This window comes from Melanotaenia boesemani, chromosome 19 (genome assembly GCF_017639745.1).
Source record: "Melanotaenia boesemani isolate fMelBoe1 chromosome 19, fMelBoe1.pri, whole genome shotgun sequence".
Lineage (NCBI taxonomy): Eukaryota > Metazoa > Chordata > Actinopteri > Atheriniformes > Melanotaeniidae > Melanotaenia > Melanotaenia boesemani.
In genome coordinates this window covers 30,482,777-30,505,088 of record NC_055700.1, presented here as the reverse complement: position 1 = coordinate 30,505,088, position 22,312 = coordinate 30,482,777, and the positions used below count along the sequence as shown (strand labels likewise).

The following is a 22,312-nucleotide window of genomic DNA, read 5'->3' as shown; positions in this document are numbered from 1 at the left end:
AGTTATTTTGAGGGGAACATAGATTTACTCGATTAAACGAGCTGTACATACACTACTTTACATTGGACTGAAGTGTCATTTCTGAACTGTTGTTCCATGAAAAGATATAATTAAATGTGAGGGGGTGTACTCACTTTTGTGACATACTATATATATATATATATATATATATATATATATATATATATATATATATATATATGTATCTTTTAAACATTTTCCTTTGTAAAAATACAAGCTTAAGGTAAGCTAGTAGCCTAGCTTACCTTAAGCTTGTGTTATTCAGACTAAATAAATTTTGATATTTTGATAAATATAAACTGCGAAGCATTTCACAGGATTATGTAATTCATTTCAAAGCTCAGTTACATTCTGGAGTTTCCACTGCTCGTCTGGTAATTTAAAAAGTTGAGACAAAACTCCCGAAAGTGAAAAAAATAACTGTCCAAGACAGGATGAAAGTATGCGTTTAAGGGAAATGGGAAGATCATGAAATCAAGATGTCACACTGCCCACGTTTTTTTCTGGAATGAAACTAACTTTCCTCTGAGGATATTTGGTCGCTGTGTTGAGAATCCTCTGGAATGTAGCGGAAAAAATCTCTAACACATCTGAAAGTTATCAGCTAACATGACATCATCTGAACAAACAGGCGTGGTGACATCATGCTGTACAGGAAAAAAGAGGAGAAAACAGACTGCATTAGAAGAGGAGAAACAAGTTAAAGTTTCATATTTGAAATGACATTTAATATAAAAATACCCAGAAAGTCATTTCAAATCTTCCCAGTCAAGCAATGACTGTAAAGAAATGGTTGGAGGGGGCATAGACCCTTGGCAAAAATGAATTAGTCTATATGTCAGCGAAGACAATGAAAAGGTTGCCATGCGCATACAACCCCGATTCCAGAAAAGTTGGGCCACAGAGACAGAAAACAATCATTTCCAGAATCTTATCAACTGACATTTTATCCCCAGTAGAAGATAAACAACACATCAGATGATGACACTGAGACGTTTCACCATGTGATGGAAAATCTGAGCTGATGAAGGTGAAAGGTCTGGACTGCAGGCAGGCCAGTTCAGCAGCTGGACTCTTCTCCTGTGAAGCCATGCTGCTGTGATGGATGCAGGATGTGGTTCAGCATCGTCTTGCTGAAATCTGCAAGGCCTTCCCTGAAAGAGACGTTGTCTGGATGGGAGCAGATGTTGCTCTAAAACCTCCATGTACTTTTCAGCATTGATGGAGCTTCACAGATGTGGAAGCTGCCCACGCCATAGACACTAATGCAGCCCCATCCCATCAGAGATGCAGCTTTTCACCTGTCCACTGATAACAAGCTGGATGCTCCCTCTCCTCTTTAGTCTGCAGGACACGCCGTCCATGCTTTCCACAAACTAGTTCACATCTTCATCCAGGTTTCCACTTTGCCTCAGACCATTTTAAATGAGCTTTGGTCCAGAGAAGACGGAAGAAGCTGGTTCTGGATCCTGTTCACATCTGGCTTCTTCTCTGCATGATGGAGCTTTAACCTGCATTTGTGGGTTTCAGGGTGAACTGTGTTCACAGACAGTGGTTTCTGGAAGTCTTCCTGAGTCCATGCAGTGGTTTCCAGTAGAGAATCATGTCTGCTTTTAATGCAGAAGATCACCAGCATCCAGCCTTGTCCCATGCACACAGAGATTCCTCCTGATTCTCTCAATCTTCTGATGATATTCTACACTGTAGATGGAGGATCTTCAAAGTCTGAGGAACATTTTTCTGAAATTGTTCCAGTTTTAGATCCAGTTTGTCTCAGATTGGTGAAGCTCTGTCCATCTTTCCATCTGAGAGACTCTGCCTCTCTGAAATGCTCCTTTAAACCAGTCATGTTACTGACCTGCTGCTAATTAATAATAATGGATTAGATTTATATAGTGCTCCAGGCCCTGTGGCTATACAAGCCCAAATCATTGCTCTTCCACTGTTGTGCTTTACAGTTGTAATGTGTTTGTCCTGACATGCTCCGTTAGTCGACTGACAGCACCTTGACAAATATTTCCACCTTGGTTTTGTCTGTTGTTCTAAAATACTTGAGGTTAGTTCAGATGCAGCTTTGCAAACCTAATCATGCATGTGTGATACACACTGATGCAGCTCTGTCAACAAGAGAAGTAATCTGTGTAGGAGTACATGTTCCGCTAGCTAACTCAGAGAACTGAAGAAAATAATAAATGGAGTTTTAAATTTGTTTCCAGTATTCTCCTACAGACACCTTCTGCAATGACATTTTTCTCGGATGCTAATATTAGTAAAATAAACTCCAAGGCTGTGAAAATGGTCTGATAAGATATCGTTGTAAGGACAGTTCCCTTTGATGTCATAAATCAGAGCAAGATACAGATTGAGGGAATGAGTCGGCCAAAGGAGTCTAGCATAGAATTAAAGACGATATTTAGGCTTTTATTTTCCGTAAATTCAGACACTAGAATAGCTGCAATGAATCAGAGAGAAATTCAGGTGGACGATATGCAGCCACCAACGGAAGAGATGAACCAAGAATCAGCCATTTGAAGACTCATCATGGATTAATAACCCTGATAAAAACCCCCCTGTCCCCACTCCTCCTCCCCCTCTTCCCCTCCCCCCCTTCGTCCTCCTCCTCCTCGCCTGTGGTTTGAGGATAGTCAACATTTAAACTGCTCTGGGGGGTCTGGATTGATTAATGCCAAGATGATGAAGTCACATTCAGTAAACCACGTTTAATCGTCTCTTAAATCTTTAATCTGACTTTTATGAGCTTTTCATTGTTTTATTTATTGTCGGTTTTTAGTTATTAAGTACTTTCGTAGTTTAGAAACCATCCCTCTGCCCCTGTTCTGTCACAGATCACTTCCACTTCTGTGGTGCAGCTCTGGCGCCCTCTGCTGCCCCAAACCCACCATGAACAACCCAAAGCAAAGCAAATGTCTCATTTTCTACAAACCCAGCTTGTTTTCATCTCGGGGAATATCTGAAGCAGCTTCTGGAAGTTTACTTTAGATAAAAAACGTCTTTGATGCCAGCAAGTCGTCTCTTCACCGTGGAAAAAAGTTAATTCATTAAACTTGGAAACTGCACAGCAAACATCCATCCATCAACTTCCTGATCCACGTTGTCCAGGTCAGGGTCGCAGGAAGCTGGAGCCCATCCCAACAGTTAGCAGGTGAGAGGCAGGTACACCTGGACAGGTCGCCAGTCCACAATAATCACAGAATCCCATCCAGTAAAAAGGTATTCTGTGAAAAGAGTACTTGAGTACTGAACTGACTGTAATGTCTGAGTGTTATATTTTAGAAATGATGTAGACAGATGAGTTACCAGAAGCATTTAGTCCAGTCATAATGTGTATGCTGTTCTGATTATGCTGCATTTAACACTGAAAGGTCTGGTTCTCCAACTTTTTACACCACCTACCACCTCAGAAGATGCCAGGCTCCCCAAGTACCACAGTTACGACTGAAATATAATGGAATCAGGCGCATGTCAGAAGCAGGTTCGTTCCAGATGGAAATATTATTGATTGTTGGCAACATCTTTGTAGAAGCTTATTACAAGATCTGACATTAAAACTTTGTCCAACGACTCAAAGGTAACCCTTCAGGGGTCTGAGACTAATCTGGTTGTTTCAGAACTTTTGATTTAACCATTTTATACCACATTTAACCCTTTTAGTATCATGTGTGATATGCACAGTTTCTGAGACCTTTTGCATCACTTAATGGTAAAAATGTTGCTCAAAATCCTGTTGAACACAGTCTGACACTTGTCTTCTGCCCCCTGGTGGACACAATAATATTACAGTAATATACTACAATAATATTATCGTGTCACACGATGACAAACAGTAAATATGCTTTTTTTTTGTTTCTTTTTTAGATTTTGTTAAAAGATGGATGGATGGATGGATTTTTTATATTGTCATGGCAACACATCCCAGGACAGTAGGTAACCCAGCATGTGCCCACTCTGTGTTTAAAACTGAGGGAGTGGGCTCATAACTAAGTGCATGTTTTCTTATTTTTTAAACTTTATTCATTACAACAAACAACTGTCAGACAAAAACTGTATAAATGACAGACTTTACAGTGTTTCTGCACCATTCAGTGGATAATTCTGACCTCAGACAATCATACACAATGCAAGGGAAAGTTTTTATCATTTGTGCTCATCTAAATTGAACTTAGTCATGATCTGAGAGGCTCCAGAGATGTCCCATTCTCAGACTCAATATCCAGCTTCTTTAAACAGCCTTAGGTGCTAATGTGGAATCCCGCTGTCTTAGCATTAGCTGCTAATGTGGAATCCCGCTGTCTTAGCATTAGCTGCTAATGTGGAATCCCGCTGTCTTAGCATTAGCTGCTAATGTGGAATCCCGCTGTCTTAGCATTAGCTGCTAATGTGGAATCCCGCTGTCTTAGCATTAGCTGCTAATGTGGAATCCCGCTGTCTTAGCATTAGCTGCTAATGTGGGAGTCTGCTGTCTTACTATTAGAAGCTAATGTGGGCGCCTGCTGTCTTAGCATTTGTTGCTAATGTGGGAGCCCGCTGTCTTAGCGTTAGCTGCTAATGTGGGAGCTATTTTTCTGCAAAATAGACTACACCTCAGGTGTCAAACTCCGGTCCTCGAGGGCCGGTATCCCTGATCTAACACACCTGACTGAAATTAATGGGTTATTGTGAAGAAGTTGACAAAATGCTGTTGGATCCATTTGATTTTATTCAGGTGTGTTAGATCAGGGAAACAAAGAAAACCAGAGTTTGACACCCCTCGGCTACACAATCCACTTTGTTTATACTCTGAGTTCCTGACATTGTGTTTTCCTTTTATGCTCTGCTCACATTGTAACGTCACTTTTTTAATATTGTATTTTGCACATGCACAGATGTAAAAAAAAAAAAAAAAAAAAAAACATGTACAAAGACATTGGGTATTGGGGAGAACTATAGGTGTGTCCCAATTCAGGGTTGGCACACTTCGAAGTGAGGATTCGTCGGCCACATACGTCATCACGGGGCACGAAGTACTGTCCTAATTCACAGAATTTGAAGGACCCTGCGAATCCACCCTTCAAATCCGCACTTCGTCAGTACGTTTTAGTAGAAACGTTACAAAACCAAGTACATTAAAGGCATGTTTGTTAAATGGTGACATTAGAATTCGGTAATATTTGATATTCATGGATTTTTAAGGGGTTAATGACGTGTGTACCGGCTGGAAAACAACAGAGCCACAGACTGTTTTTTTTTTTTTTTTTTACTGTCAGTGTTTCCGGTCGCTTTTAACGTTCACTGAAGTGTCCTATGAGTAATTTCAGAGGTTTAAGTGATTCAGCATCCTGTGTTGTTGCTATGGGAAATTCTTGTTGGCTAGGTAGGCTGTCCCATTTCACTAACGTTAAGCAGACTTCAAAGTGTGCAGACTACGGAGGACACTCTGTAGTGTGCAGACCCTGAATTTGGACACACCTTATGTATGTTAATTCAATTTCTCATTATCAGATAACAGCTATTATCTGATAAAGCATAATCAGATTATGCTGTCTACATAATCACTTTAATAATCTAACTGAAAAAAATCAGATTATTGTTACACCATGAGCATGTAAACAGAAATCAGATTTTTCTTCTTGTTGTCTTTGTGCATGTAGACCTGTAAATCAAATTTAAATAATTCTTTTACATGTCAAAAAAAATTCCAAAAGAAAAAAAGGGAACCTCTGTCACGCTGAGACCAAGGGAAGATGCTTGCTGCATGAAACCCAGCCATCATCAGCAGCGGCATGTAGTCCGTTTTACAACGTGTTAGCTCCCACATTAGCTAATGCTAAGACTGTAGGCGTCAATACAATACCACCATGTACATGTAAGCCATGGTTTTTAGATCGCTGTATTTCTGCAGTGTATGCAAACTCATCAGATCCATTTACTGAAATGATCAAAGAACTTACTATTTTTGACATTATGGTCCAAACAGGCTCATTTTAACTCTCTCCCTGCGTCACGATTTAAAAATTGATTTAAAAATTCTTCACTTCATCTGTCCTGTGTCCACGATAAAGTTTAGAGCTTTTATCCATAGAGCTCTTTCCCTCTAGAACTCTTTTCTGTGATCCATCCATACCATCAGGTCTTTCCCTCCTTTTAAAGCCCCTCTTCAGACTGGCCTATGCCATTAATCTTCTCTTTTATTTAATTTATGGATATTTTTGTTTTAATTCTGATGAAGAAGCTCTTTGCCACTGGCCTCTGAACCCGGTTAGCTTGTCATTTTTCTGTCTGACAGCTTCAGGATCTCAACGTTCTCTGGTTGGTACGACGTGTTAGCCAGCTTAAACTTCTGTTTCACCATTCAGTAGTTGACACATGCTAACCAGCAAGGATGTGCCTACAGAAACATTTGATGTCCAGTATAAGTGTAGTCTGAGCTACTGGGAAAGGCTCAGAATGCCGTCATCACATTAGTGGAGCAGCTATGGGTTTGGTAGCTGTGGTAACAAAATGTAAGTGGGGTCGCAGGGCATTGCTTCCGTTGGTTCCTCTGCATGGGTTAGACTTGTTGCCATGAAGCTTTGAGGCTGGTATTCACTGGAAACGGTCACTGAAGGCGTCCCCTTCTGAACATCAGGCTCTGCCTGGTCCCTGCCTTTAATCAGCAGGTTATATGATGGGTTGGGAAATGTAAAGGAAGAAGGTGATGGATGTGGGATGGATGGGTTGGGGACATTGAGGGGTGGAGGAATGTACTGTTCATGGTGCTTGTTGTAGTAATCGACAGGAGAAGACAGGTGTTCCTGTACGGCATCACCAGACACGTCCTCTTCACGTTTATAAAGCAGCTCTGGGATATCCAGACTTTCCTCACTGTGGTGACTCAGAAGAGCAGGATAACCATGAACAACCTGGAAGAAAAACATGACCTCAGACAGGATTGTTGAGAGATGATTAAAACATGTTTCACTTAGAGCTATATTTGAGGGGTCTTCAACGTTTCTCTGGCCAAGGACCCCAAACGAATGTAGAGACGGATCAGAACCGTTATCCAGCTGATTGACATGTGGACAATGCGTAACGCTAGTCCGCGCAGGGTTCCCGGTACATCGATAACAGCGCCAGAGCTCGGGTGCTATATTTAGTGAGTGTTCAGACCCCTCTAGCGATTCTTTTTTTAAATAAGCAAGTAGCAACAAATCTAAGACTTTTTCTGCTGATATTAGAGACTTTTGGAGGCTGACGTGAAAGCAGGTAACGTTTAATCTTCTCATTGAGCTGTGGTGATGACTTATATAAAATAACATGCCCTGATATATCTTTATGTATATATATATATATATATATATATATATATATATAGTTTAATAGTACACCGGTTAAACTGGTGCACACGTCCACTAAAATTAATCTAAATTTAAAAATGTTGCTTTTCGGGGCAGCTGTTGTTATGCACTTATAATGTGATTAGTCGAGATTAAGTAATTACAAAGCCCCTAATTAATTAGATAAAGTTGATTGGACTAGGTTTCTGTGCTAAGTTTACATGTGAAATCTGTGGGTTTTCCCTTTAAGCCATGACTGCATGAACTCACAGGTGATGTCATCCATTTGTCTGTCAACACTGGCTTTGGCAGTGGAGGATATATCTTCTGTTTAATACTATTGGATAAAAAAAAACACATGAAAAATGAGTTTTACAAACTGGGCAAGAACATCTAAATTAGTTAGAAATATGATTTGTGGGCTTGCTCACCATGCCCAGTATCTGTGGCAGAGGATGGTGAAGAAGAAGAGGAGGGAAAATACAGCTCCCAGAGAAATGAAGACTGACTTGATCAGTTTATCGACTGTGGAGAGAAAACAGCTCAGATGTGTAAATGAAAACAAAGGATGACACACAGGGAAGTTATGACTGTGATTATGTGAAAAATGAATAAGGCAACACAGACCCCACGTGTCCACGTGAATGGAGATAGTAGTGTTTCCGCCTTCACCGACTGCTGTCTGCGCTGCCACCATGAACAAATATGTATTTGGCTTCAGGATGGCTGCTCTCAGACTGGTGGCCGCAGGATTGTCTAAAACCAAGAAAAGATAGCTGCAGTCACAACAAATCTAATCTTCAGTAACACAATGTCTGCTAAATCTACACATAACTCTTTACGATAAGCAAAGAAGTGATGTAGGTAAAGTTATTTTTGTCTACATCACTTCACGGATGTGGTGGAACGGGAGATTCTCATCATGGATGCAGCCGACAAACCTGCAGCAACTGTGTGATGCTGTCATGTTAATATGGAGAAAACCTCTGAGGAAGGTTTCCACCACCTGCTTCATCTATCACACCAGGATTAAAAAGGTCCGACCCGGTACTAGAAGGTGGACCTGATGAAGAGGACGACCCGGTACTAGAAGGTGGACCTGATGAAGAGGAAGACCCGGTACTAGAAGGTGGACCTGATGAAGAGGAAGATCCGGTACTAGAAGGTGGACCTGATGAAGAGGAAGACCCGGTACTAGAAGGTGGACCTGATGAAGAGGAAGATCCGGTACTAGAAGGTGGACCTGATGAAGAGGACGACCCGGTACTAGAAGGTGGACCTGATGAAGAGGAAGACCAGGTACTAGAAGGTGGACCTGATGAAGAGGAAGATCCGGTACTAGAAGGTGGACCTGATGAAGAGGACGACCTGGTACTAGAAGGTGGACCTGATGAAGAGGAAGATCCGGTACTAGAAGGTGGACCTGATGAAGAGGACGACCCGGTACTAGAAGGTGGACCTGATGAAGAGGAAGATCCGGTACTAGAAGGTGGACCTGATGGAGAGGAAGACCCGGTACTAGAAGGTGGACCTGATGAAGAGGAAGATCCGGTACTAGAAGGTGGACCTGATGGAGAGGAAGACCCGGTACTAGAAGGTGGACCTGATGAAGAGGAAGATCCGGTACTAGAAGGTGGACCTGATGAAGAGGACGACCCGGTACTAGAAGGTGGACCTGATGAAGAGGAAGATCCGGTACTAGAAGGTGGACCTGATGAAGAGGACGACCCGGTACTAGAAGGTGGACCTGATGAAGAGGAAGATCCGGTACTAGAAGGTGGACCTGATGAAGAGGACGACCCGGTACTAGAAGGTGGACCTGATGAAGAGGAAGATCCGGTACTAGAAGGTGGACCTGATGAAGAGGACGACCCGGTACTAGAAGGTGGACCTGATGAAGAGGAAGATCCGGTACTAGAAGGTGGACCTGATGAAGAGGACGACCCGGTACTAGAAGGTGGACCTGATGAAGAGGAAGAGCCGGTACTAGAAGGAGGTCCTGATGAAGAGGACGACCTGGTACTAGAAGGTGGACCTGATGAAGAGGAAGACCCGGTACTAGAAGGTGGTTCTGATGAAGAGGACGACCCGGTACTAGAAGGTGGTTCTGATGAAGAGGTCGACCCGGTACTAGAAGGTGGACCTGATGAAGAGGACGACCCGGTACTAGAAGGTGGACCTGATGAAGAGGACGACCCCGTACTAGAAGGTGGTTCTGATGAAGAGGTCGACCCGGTACTAGAAGGTGGACCTGATGAAGAGGACGACCCGGTACTAGAAGGTGGACCTGATGAAGAGGATGACCTGGTACTAGAAGGTGGTCCTGATGAAGAGGACGAGCCGGTACTAGAAAGTGGACCCGATAATAAGGAAGACCCGGTACTAGAAGGTGGACCTGATGAAGAGGAAGATCCGGTACTAGAAGGTGGTCCTGATGAAGAGGATGACCTGGTACTAGAAGGTGGTCCTGATGAAGAGGATGACCTGGTACTAGAAGGTGGTCCTGATGAAGAGGATGACCTGGTACTAGAAGGTGGTCCTGATGAAGGGGACGACTTTATGAAACATAAGTGCTTTATAAACATGTTTTTAACAGAAACAATATTTATAAATGTGTTTTAAATCAGTAAACCTTCATACCTGTGCTCACATTGAAGACTTCTTTATCCTCGGACCAGCAGCGCAGAACATAGCCTTGGATGAAAGCGCTCTGCTGTCTCAGTGGAACGGGATCCCACGATATCTCAACACCTGAGTCCTGCTGTTCATAGTTAAGTTTAAACAGCTCTTTTTCTATCCCTGTTGAAGTGGAACGGATAAAACGATTTTCATCTAAGTGTTTTCAGCTAAATATTGTGAGAATCTATTGGTTGAGTCTCACCTATCTCTCTGGTGTAGCCCTCCATGATGGCGAGCAGCTCTGGAGCTGCCTGGGTGCAGGCGTAAATAGACAACGAGTATCTCCAACCATCTCTGAAGTTTTCTGGGAAATAAAATTTGGGTTTAAACACCATAAAATATTATAATACTATCAGTTCATTTAGATCTGGCCACTCTGAAGTCACTGTCTGTGGGTAAAGACTTACTTATCCGGGTGCTTGTCTGATTGGGAGGCAGTTTTAGCCACTCTACGGGTCCCAGTTTAACGTCAGGATACCAGGCCACCACATAACCACAACTAGCTGCTGGACTGTAGGGCCATGACAGGTCGAACCCTCCTTCCTGGCCGGTGATCCGAGTTTTCACACTGGTTTTGTCTGAAAATGAAGATCTGTTCAATCTTATTTTGTTTACCCTCAGCCTTGTCCCATGCACACAGAGATTCTTCCTGATTCTCTGAATCTTCTGATGATATTCTACACTATAGATGGAGGATCTTCAAAGTCTGAGGAACATTTTTCTGAAATTGTTCCACAGTTTTAGATCCAGTTTGTCTCAGATTGGTAAAGCTCTGTCCATCTTTCCATCTGAGAGACTCTGCCTCTCTGAAATGCTCCTTTTATACCAGTCATGTTACTGACCTGTTGCCAGGTAACCTGGTTAGTTGTCCAATGCTCCTCCAGGTGTTTCTGGTTTGTACCAGGTACTTTTCCAGCCTTTTGTTGCTCCTGTTCCAACTTCTCATATTTTTCATACAGCTCATATTTTCATCACATGGTGAAAGTTTTTATTTACATATTACAGATTTCTAACTATTTTATAGAGTGCCCTGAGAAATTAAATTCAGAAATTAGGTAGATTTTTTTATCTTTATAATGGGCAATTTTATGTGCCACAGCAGTAAAGGACAGAAGAACAAAAAAATTGAAAATGGCCTCCAATATAAAGCAAACAGAAAAACAACAGCAGCAACACTGGCTACATAGTGCCCTACATAGGGGCCACGCCAGGGTGTCCGAATGTCCAGAGAGAAAAAAGTCGGGCACTCAAAATTACCCACAATGCATCTTGAAAAGTAGTGAGCATCAATGGTTACTAGATGGGTAAATATAGACCACAATGCATTGCGGACAGAAGCTCAGCATGGCGCAAGGAGGCGAAAAAATGTTTTTTATTGAATAGAAATGCAACAAAGAATAAAATACAACATAAAGAATAAAAATAAAAATATATACACACAACTTTGAATTTAGATTTGGAATGACATCTTGACGTGCGTTGTGGTTGCCATGGTGACGGCTGGTTCTCACATTTTTTAATCCCAGTATAAACCAGTCTGTAGCAGCTTTAAATCACAGTATAAACCAGTCTGTGACAGCTTTTAATCCCAGTATAAACCAGTCTGTAACAGCTTTTAATCCCAGTATAAACCAGTCTGTAACAGCTTTTAATCCCAGTATAAACCAGTCTGTAGCATCTTTTAATCCCAGTATAAACCAGTCTGTAACAGCTTTTAATCCCAGTATAAACCAGTCTGTAGCAGCTTTAAATCCCAGTATAAACCAGTCTGTAACAGCTTTTAATCCCAGTATAAACCAGTCTGTAACAGCTTTTAATCCCAGTATAAACCAGTCTGTAACAGCTTTTAATCCCAGTATAAACCAGTCTGTAGCATCTTTTAATCCCAGTATAAACCAGTCTGTAACAGCTTTTAATCCCAGTATAAACCAGTCTGTAACAGCTTTTAATCCCAGTATAAACCAGTCTGTAGCAGCTTTTAATCCCAGTATAAACCAGTCTGTAACAGCTTTTAATCCCAGTATAAACCAGTCTGTAGCAGCTTTTAATCCCAGTATAAACCAGTCTGTAACAGCTTTTCATCCTAGTATAAACCAGTCTGTAACAGCTTTTAATCCCAGTATAAACCAGTGTGTAACAGCTTTTAATCCCAGTATAAACCAGTGTGTAGCAGCTTTTAGTCCCAGTATAAACCAGTCTGTAACAGCTTTTAATCCCAGTATAAACCAGTGTGTCGCAGCTTTTAATCCCAGTATAAACCAGTCTGTAGCAGCTTTTAATACCAGTATAAACCAGTCTGTAGCAGCTTTTATTCCCAGTATAAACCAGTGAGTAGCAGCTTTTAATCCCAGTATAAACCAGTCTGTAGCAGCTTTTAGTCCCAGTATAAACCAGTCTGTAACAGCTTTTAATCCCAGTATAAACCAGTCTGTAACAGCTTTTAATCCCAGTATAAACCAGTGTGTAGCAGCTTTTAATCCCAGTGTAAACCAGTCTGTAGCAGCTTTTAATCCCAGTATAAACCAGTCTGTAACAGCTTTTAATCCCAGTATAAACCAGTCTGTAGCAGCTTTTAATCCAAATATAAACCAGTGTGTAGCAGCTTTTAGTCCCAGTATAAACCAGTCTGTAACAGCTTTTAATCCCAGTATAAACCAGTCTGTAACAGCCTTTAATCCCAGTATAAACCAGTCTGTAACAGCTTTTAATCCCAGTATAAAGCAGTCTGTAACAGCTTTTAATCCCAGTATAAACCAGTCTGTAACAGCTGTTAATCCCAGTATAAACCAGTCTGTAGCAGCTTTTAATCCCAGTATAAACCAGTGTTTAGCAGTTTTTACTCCCAGTATAAACCAGTCTGTAACAGCTTTTAATCCCAGTATAAACCAGTCTGTAGCATCTTTTAATCCCAGTATAAACCAGTCTGTAACAGCTTTGAATCCCAGTATAAACCAGTCTGTAACAGCTTTTAATCCTAGTATAAACCAGTCTGTAGCAGCTTTTAATCCCAGTATAAACCAGTCTGTAACAGCTTTTAATCCCAGTATAAACCAGTCTGTAGCAGCTTTTAATCCCAGTATAAACCAGTCTGTAACAGCTTTTCATCCTAGTATAAACCAGTCTGTAACAGCTTTTAATCCCAGTATAAACCAGTGTGTAACAGCTTTTAATCCCAGTATAAACCAGTGTGTAGCAGCTTTTAGTCCCAGTATAAACCAGTCTGTAACAGCTTTTAATCCCAGTATAAACCAGTGTGTCGCAGCTTTTAATCCCAGTATAAACCAGTCTGTAGCAGCTTTTAATCCCAGTATAAACCAGTCTGTAGCAGCTTTTATTCCCAGTATAAACCAGTGTGTAGCAGCTTTTAATCCCAGTATAAACCAGTCTGTAGCAGCTTTTAGTCCCAGTATAAACCAGTCTGTAACAGCTTTTAATCCCAGTATAAACCAGTCTGTAACAGCTTTTAATCCCAGTATAAACCAGTGTGTAGCAGCTTTTAATCCCAGTGTAAACCAGTCTGTAGCAGCTTTTAATCCCAGTATAAACCAGTCTGTAACAGCTTTTAATCCCAGTATAAACCAGTGTGTAGCAGCTTTTAATCCAAATATAAACCAGTGTGTAGCAGCTTTTAGTCCCAGTATAAACCAGTCTGTAACAGCTTTTAATCCCAGTATAAACCAGTCTGTAACAGCCTTTAATCCCACTATAAACCAGTCTGTAACAGCTTTTAATCCCAGTATAAACCAGTCTGTAACAGCTTTTACTCCCAGTATAAACCAGTCTGTAACAGCTGTTAATCCCAGTATAAACCAGTCTGTAACAGCTTTTAATCCCAGAATAAACCAGTCTGTAGCAGCTTTTAATCCCAGTATAAACCAGTCTGTAGCAGCTTTTAATCCCAGTATAAACCAGTCTGTAACAGCTTTTAATCCCAGAATAAACCAGTCTGTAACAGCGTTTAATCCCAGTATAAACCAGTCTGTAACAGCTTTAATCCCAGAATAAACCAGTCTGTAACAGCTTTTAATCCCAGTATAAACCAGTCTGTAACAGCTTTTAATCCCAGTATAAACCAGTCTGTAACAGCTTTTAATCCCAGAATAAACCAGTCTGTAACAGCGTTTAATCCCAGTATAAACCAGTCTGTAACAGCTTTTTAATTCCAGTATAAACCAGTCTGTAACAGCTTTTAATCCCAGTATAAACCAGTCTGTAACAGCTTTTAAACCCAGAATAAACCAGTCTGTAACAGCTTTTAATCCCAGTATAAACCAGTCTGTAACAGCTTTTAAACCCAGAATAAACCAGTCTGTAACAGCTTTTAATCCCAGTATAAACCAGTCTGTAACAGCTTTTAATCCCAGAATAAACCAGTCTGTAACAGCGTTCAATCCCAGTATAAACCAGTCTGTAACAGCTTTTTAATTCCAGTATAAACCAGTCTGTAACAGCTTTTAATCCCAGTATAACCCGGTCTGTAACAGCTGTTAATCCCAGTATAAACCAGTCTGTAACAGCTTTTAATCCCAGAATAAACCAGTCTGTAACAGCGTTTAATCCCAGTATAAACCAATCTGTAACAGCTTTTAATCCCAGTATAAACCAGTATGTAGCAGCTTTTAATCCCAGTATAAACCAGTGTGTAGCAGCTTTTAATCCCAGTATAAACCAGTCTGTAACAGCTTTTAATCCCAGAATAAACCAGTCTGTAGCAGATTTTAATCCCACTATAAACCAGTCTGTAACAGATTTTAATCCCAGAATAAACCAGTCTGTAGCAGCGTTTAATCCCAGAATAAACCAGTCTGTAACAGCTTTTAATCCCAGAATAAACCAGTCTGTAGCAGCTTTTAATCCCAGTATAAACCAGTCTGTAACAGGTTTTAATCCCATAATAAACCAGTCTGTAGCAGTTTTTAATCCCAGTCTGTAGCAGCTTTTAATCCCAGTATAAACCAGTCTGTAACAGCTTTTAATCCCAGAATAAACCAGTCTGTAACAGCGTTTAATCCCAGTATAAACCAGTCTGTAACAGCTTTTAATCCCAGTATAAACCAGTCTGTAGCAGCTTTTAATCCCAGTATAAACCAGTCTGTAACAGCTTTTAATCCCAGAATAAACCAGTCTGTAACAGCGTTTAATCCCAGTATAAACCAGTCTATAACAGCGTTTAATCCCAGTATAAAGCAATCTGTAACAGCTTTTAATCCCAGAATAAACCAGTCTGTAGCAGCTTTTAATCCCAGAATAAACCAGTCTGTAACAGCGTTTAATCCCAGTATAAACCAGTCTGTAACGGCTTTTAATCCCAGTATAAACCAGTATGTAGCAGCTTTTAATCCCAGTATAAACCAGTCTGTAACAGCGTTTAATCCCAGTATAAACCAGTCTGTAACAGCTTTTAATCCCAGAATAAACCAGTCTGTAGCAGCTTTAAATCCCAGTATAAACCAGTCTGTAACAGCTTTTAATCCCAGAATAAACCAGTCTGTAGCAGCGTTCAATCCCAGTATAAACCAGTCTGTAACAGCTTTTATTCCCAGAATAAACCAGTCTGTAGCAGCTTTTAATCCCAGTATAAACCAGTCTGTAACAGCTTTTAATCCCAGAATAAACCAGTCTGTAACAGCTTTTAAACCAAGAATAAACCAGTCTGTAACAGCTTTTAATCCCAGTATAAACCAGTCTGTAACAGCTTTTAAACCCAGAATAAACCAGTCTGTAACAGCTTTTAATCCCAGTATAAACCAGTCTGTAACAGCTTTTAGTCCCAGAATAAACCAGTCTGTAACAGCGTTCAATCCCAGTATAAACCAGTCTGTAACAGCTTTTTAATTCCAGTATAAACCAGTCTGTAACAGCTTTTAATCCCAGTATAAACCAGTCTGTAACAGCTGTTAATCCCAGAATAAACCAGTCTGTAGCAGCTTTTAATCCCAGTATAAACCAGTCTGTAGCAGCTTTTAATCCCAGTATAAACCAGTCTGTAACAGCTTTTAATCCCAGAATAAACCAGTCTGTAACAGCGTTTAATCCCAGTATAAACCAGTCTGTAACAGCTTTTATTCCCAGAATAAACCAGTCTGTAACAGCGTTTAATCCCAGTATAAACCAATCTGTAACAGCTTTTAATCCCAGTATAAACCAGTATGTAGCAGCTTTTAATCCCAGTATAAACCAGTGTGTAGCAGCTTTTAATCCCAGTATAAACCAGTCTGTAACAGCTTTTAATCCCAGAATAAACCAGTCTGTAGCAGATTTTAATCCCACTATAAACCAGTCTGTAACAGCTTTTAATCCCAGAATAAACCAGTCTGTAGCAGCGTTTAATCCCAGAATAAACCAGTCTGTAACAGCTTTTAATCCCAGAATAAACCAGTCTGTAGCAGCTTTTAATCCCAGTATAAACCAGTCTGTAACAGGTTTTAATCCCATAATAAACCAGTCTGTAGCAGCTTTTAATCCCAGTCTGTAGCACCTTTTAATCCCAGTATAAACCAGTCTGTAACAGCTTTTAATCCCAGAATAAACCAGTCTGTAACAGCGTTTAATCCCAGTATAAACCAGTCTGTAACAGCTTTTAATCCCAGTATAAACCAGTCTGTAGCAGCTTTTAATCCCAGTATAAACCAGTCTGTAACAGCTTTTAATCCCAGAATAAACCAGTCTGTAACAGCGTTTAATCCCAGTATAAACCAGTCTATAACAGCGTTTAATCCCAGTATAAAGCAATCTGTAACAGCTTTTAATCCCAGAATAAACCAGTCTGTAGCAGCTTTTAATCCCAGTATAAACCAGTCTGTAACAGCTTTTAAACCCAGAATAAACCAGTTTGTAACAGCTTTTAATCCCAGTATAAACCAGTCTGTAACAGCTTTTAATCCCAGAATAAACCAGTCTGTAACAGCTTTTAATCCCAGTATAAACCAGTCTGTAACAGCTTTTAATCCCAGAATAAACCAGTATGTAGCAGCTTTTAATCCCAGTATAAACCGGTCTGTAACAGCTTTTAATCCCAGAATAAACCAGTGTGTAGCAACTTTTAATCCCAGTATAACCCAGTCTGTAGCAGCTTTTAATCCCAGTATAAACCAGTTTGTAACAGCATTTAATCCCAGTATAAACCAGTCTGTAACAGCTTTTAATCCCAGAATAAACCAGTCTGTAACAGCGTTTAATCCCAGAATAAACCAGTCTGTAACAGCTTTTAATCCCAGAATAAACCAGTCTGTAACAGCGTTTAATCCCAGTATAAACCAGTCTGTAACAGCTTTTAATCCCAGAATAAACCAGTCTGTAACAGCTTTTAATCCCTGTATAAACCAGTATGTAGCAGCTTTTAATCCCAGTATAAACCAGTGTGTAGCAGCTTTTAATCCCAGTATAAACCAGTCTGTAACAGCTTTTAATCCCAGAATAAACCAGTCTGTAGCAGCTTTTAATCCCAGTATAAACCAGTCTGTAACAGCTTTTAATCCCAGAATAAACCAGTCTGTAGCAGCTTTTAATCCCAGTATAAACCAGTCTGTAACAGCTTTTAATCCCAGTAATAAACCAGCTCTGTAGCAGCTTTTAATCCCAGTATAAACCAGTCTGTAACAGCTTTTAATCCCAGAATAAACCAGTCTGTAGCAGCTTTTAATCCCAGTATAAACCAGTCTGTAGCAGCTTTTAATCCCAGTATAAACCAGTCTGTAACAGCTTTTAATCCCAGAATAAACCAGTCTGTAACAGCGTTTAATCCCAGTATAAACCAGTCTGTAACAGCTTTTAATCCCAGTATAAACCAGTCTGTAACAGCGTTTAATCCCAGTATAAACCAATCTGTAACAGCTTTTAATCCCAGAATAAACCAGTCTGTAGCAGCTTTTAATCCCAGTCTGTAGCAGCTTTTAATTCCAGTATAAACCAGTCTGTAACAGCTTTTAATCCCAGAATAAACCAGTCTGTAACAGCGTTTAATCCCAGTATAAACCAGTCTGTAACAGCTTTAATCCCAGAATAAACTAGTCTGTAGCAGCTTTTAATCCCAGTATAAACCAGTCTGTAACAGGTTTTAATCCCATAATAAACCAGTCTGTAGCAGCTTTTAATCCCAGTCTGTAGCAGCTTTTAATCCCAGTATAAACCAGTCTGTAACAGCGTTTAATCCCAGTATAAACCAGTCTGTAACAGCTTTTAATCCCAGTATAAACCAGTCTGTAGCAGCTTTTAATCCCAGTATAAACCAGTCTGTAACAGCTTTTAATCCCAGAATAAACCAGTCTGTAACAGCGTTTAATCCCAGTATAAACCAGTCTATAACAGCGTTTAATCCCAGTATAAAGCAATCTGTAACAGCTTTTAATCCCAGAATAAACCAGTCTGTAGCAGCTTTTAATCCCAGTATAAACCAGTCTGTAACAGCTTTTAAACCCAGAATAAACCAGTCTGTAACAGCTTTTAATCCCAGTATAAACCAGTCTGTAACAGCTTTTAATCCCAGAATAAACCAGTCTGTAACAGCTTTTAATCCCAGTATAAACCAGTCTGTAACAGCTTTTAATCCCAGAATAAACCAGTATGTAGCAGCTTTTAATCCCAGTATAAACCGGTCTGTAACAGCTTTTAATGCCAGAATAAACCAGTGTGTAGCAACTTTTAATCCCAGTATAACCCAGTCTGTAGCAGCTTTTAATCCCAGTATAAACCAGTTTGTAACAGCATTTAATCCCAGTATAAACCAGTCTGTAACAGCTTTTAATCCCAGAATAAACCAGTCTGTAACAGCGTTTAATCCCAGTATAAACCAGTCTGTAACGGCTTTTAATCCCAGTATAAACCAGTATGTAGCAGCTTTTAATCCCAGTATAAACCAGTCTGTAACAGCGTTTAATCCCAGTATAAACCAGTCTGTAACAGCTTTTAATCCCAGAATAAACCAGTCTGTAGCAGCTTTTAATCCCAGTATAAACCAGTCTGTAACAGCTTTTAATCCCAGAATAAACCAGTCTGTAGCAGCGTTCAATCCCAGTATAAACCAGTCTGTAACAGCTTTTATTCCCAGAATAAACCAGTCTGTAGCAGCTTTTAATCCCAGTATAAACCAGTCTGTAACAGCTTTTAATCCCAGAATAAACCAGTCTGTAGCAGCTTTTAATCCCAGTATAAACCAGTCTGTAGCAGCTTTTAATCCCAGTATAAACCAGTCTGTAACAGCTTTTAATCCCAGAATAAACCAGTCTGTAACAGCGTTTAATCCCAGTATAAACCAGTCTGTAACAGCTTTAATCCCAGAATAAACCAGTCTGTAACAGCTTTTAATCCCAGTATAAACCAGTCTGTAACAGCTTTTAATCCCAGTATAAACCAGTCTGTAACAGCTTTTAATCCCAGTATAAACCAGTCTGTAACAGGTTTTAATCCCATAATAAACCAGTCTGTAGCAGCTTTTAATCCCAGTCTGTAGCAGCTTTTAATCCCAGTATAAACCAGTCTGTAACAGCTTTTAATCCCAGAATAAACCAGTCTGTAACAGCGTTTAATCCCAGTATAAACCAGTCTGTAACAGCTTTTAATCCCAGTATAAACCAGTCTGTAGCAGCTTTTAATCCCAGTATAAACCAGTCTGTAACAGCTTTTAATCCCAGAATAAACCAGTCTGTAACAGCGTTTAATCCCAGTATAAACCAGTCTATAACAGCGTTTAATCCCAGTATAAAGCAATCTGTAACAGCTTTTAATCCCAGAATAAACCAGTCTGTAGCAGCTTTTAATCCCAGTATAAACCAGTCTGTAACAGCTTTTAAACCCAGAATAAACCAGTCTGTAACAGCTTTTAATCCCAGTATAAACCAGTCTGTAACAGCTTTTAATCCCAGAATAAACCAGTCTGTAACAGCTTTTAATCCCAGTATAAACCAGTCTGTAACAGCTTTTAATCCCAGAATAAACCAGTATGTAGCAGCTTTTAATCCCAGTATAAACCGGTCTGTAACAGCTTTTAATCCCAGAATAAACCAGTGTGTAGCAACTTTTAATCCCAGTATAACCCAGTCTGTAGCAGCTTTTAATCCCAGTATAAACCAGTTTGTAACAGCATTTAATCCCAGTATAACCCAGTCTGTAACAGCTTTTAATCCCAGTATAGACCAGTGTGTAGCAGCTTTTAATACCAGTATAAACCAGTCTATAACAGCGTTTAATCCCAGTATAAACCAGTCTGTAACAGCTTTTAATCCCAGTATAAACCAGTATGTAGCAGCTTTTAATCCCAGTATAAACCAGTGTGTAGCAGCTTTTAATCTCAGTATAAACCAGTCTGTAACAGCTTTTAATCCCAGAATAAACCAGTCTGTAGCAGCTTTTAATCCCAGTATAAACCAGTCTGTAACAGCTTTTAATCCCAGAATAAACCACGTCTGTAGCAGCTTTTAATCCCAGTATAAACCAGTCTGTAACAGCTTTTAATCCCAGTATAAACCAGTCTGTAGCAGCTTTTAATCCCAGTATAAACCAGTCTGTAGCAGCTTTTAATCCCAGTATAAACCAGTCTGTAACAGCTTTTAATCCCAGTATAAACCAGTCTGTAACAGCGTTTAATCCCAGTATAAACCAGTCTGTAACAGCTTTAATCCCAGTATAAACCAGTCTGTAACAGCGTTTAATCCCAGTATAAACCAATCTGTAACAGCTTTTAATCCCAGAATAAACCAGTCTGTAGCAGCTTTTAATCCCAGTCTGTAGCAGCTTTTAATTCCAGTATAAACCAGTATGTAGCAGCTTTTAATCCCAGTATAAACCGGTCTGTAACAGCTTTTAATCCCAGAATAAACCAGTGTGTAGCAACTTTTAATCCCAGTATAACCCAGTCTGTAGCAGCTTTTAATCCCAGTATAAACCAGTTTGTAACAGCATTTAATCCCAGTATAAACCAGTCTGTAACAGCTTTTAATCCCAGAATAAACCAGTCTGTAACAGCGTTTAATCCCAGTATAAACCAGTCTGTAACGGCTTTTAATCCCAGTATAAACCAGTATGTAGCAGCTTTTAATCCCAGTATAAACCAGTCTGTAACAGCGTTTAATCCCAGTATAAACCAGTCTGTAACAGCTTTTAATCCCAGAATAAACCAGTCTGTAGCAGCTTTAAATCCCAGTATAAACCAGTCTGTAACAGCTTTTAATCCCAGAATAAACCAGTCTGTAACAGCGTTTAATCCCAGTATAAACCAGTCTGTAACAGCTTTTAATCCCAGTATAAACCAGTCTGTAACAGCTTTTATTCCCAGAATAAACCAGTCTGTAGCAGCTTTTAATCCCAGAATAAACCAGTCTGTAGCAGCTTTTAATCCCAGTATAAACCAGTCTGTAACAGCTTTTAATCCCAGAATAAACCAGTCTGTAGCAGCTTTTAATCCCAGTATAAACCAGTCTGTAGCAGCTTTTAATCCCAGTATAAACCAGTCTGTAACAGCTTTTAATCCCAGAATAAACCAGTCTGTAACAGCGTTTAATCCCAGTATAAACCAGTCTGTAACAGCTTTAATCCCAGAATAAACCAGTCTGTAACAGCTTTTAATCCCAGTATAAACCAGTCTGTAACAGCTTTTAATCCCAGTATAAACCAGTCTGTAACAGCTTTTAATCCCAGAATAAACCAGTCTGTAACAGCGTTTAATCCCAGTATAAACCAGTCTGTAACAGCTTTTTAATTCCAGTATAAACCAGTCTGTAACAGCTTTTAATCCCAGTATAAACCAGTCTGTAACAGCTTTTAAACCAAGTATAAACCAGTCTGTAACAGCTTTTAATCCCAGTATAAACCAGTCTGTAACAGCTTTTAACCCAGTATAAACCAGTCTGTAACAGCTTTTAATCCCAGTATAAACCAGTCTGTAACAGCTTTTAATCCCAGTAATAAACCAGTCTGTAACAGCGTTTCAATCCCAGTATAAACCAGTCTGTAACAGCTTTTAATCCCAGTATAAACCAGTCTGTAACAGCTTTTAATCCCAGTATAAACCAGTCTGTAACAGCTGTTAATCCCAGAATAAACCAGTCTGTAGCAGCTTTTAATCCCAGTATAAACCAGTCTGTAGCAGCTTTTAATCCCAGTATAAACCAGTCTGTAACAGCTTTTAATCCCAGAATAAACCAGTCTGTAACAGCGTTTAATCCCAGTATAAACCAGTCTGTAACAGCTTTTATTCCCAGAATAAACCAGTCTGTAACAGCGTTTAATCCCAGTATAAACCAATCTGTAACAGCTTTTAATCCCAGTATAAACCAGTATGTAGCAGTTTTTAATCCCAGTATAAA

At 39.9% G+C, this 22,312-nt stretch overlaps 1 protein-coding gene across 1 annotated transcript in view; it reads right to left on the bottom strand.

Annotated features, from left to right (window-relative positions):
- Positions 1–4,515: 4,515 nt before the first annotated feature.
- LOC121630153 (leukemia inhibitory factor receptor-like) overlaps positions 4,516–22,312 on the bottom strand; it is a 28,704-nt gene continuing 10,907 nt past the window's right edge. The window contains exons 12-18 of the mRNA XM_041970264.1: positions 10,421–10,591; positions 10,216–10,317; positions 9,975–10,133; positions 7,962–8,090; positions 7,766–7,859; positions 7,605–7,671; positions 4,516–6,920 (exon numbers count right to left, since the gene is read on the bottom strand). Of these exons, the coding sequence (XP_041826198.1) occupies positions 6,492–6,920; positions 7,605–7,671; positions 7,766–7,859; positions 7,962–8,090; positions 9,975–10,133; positions 10,216–10,317; positions 10,421–10,591 (1,151 nt within the window). The 3' untranslated portion in view covers positions 4,516–6,491. The remainder of the gene's footprint in view (positions 6,921–7,604; positions 7,672–7,765; positions 7,860–7,961; positions 8,091–9,974; positions 10,134–10,215; positions 10,318–10,420; positions 10,592–22,312) is intronic.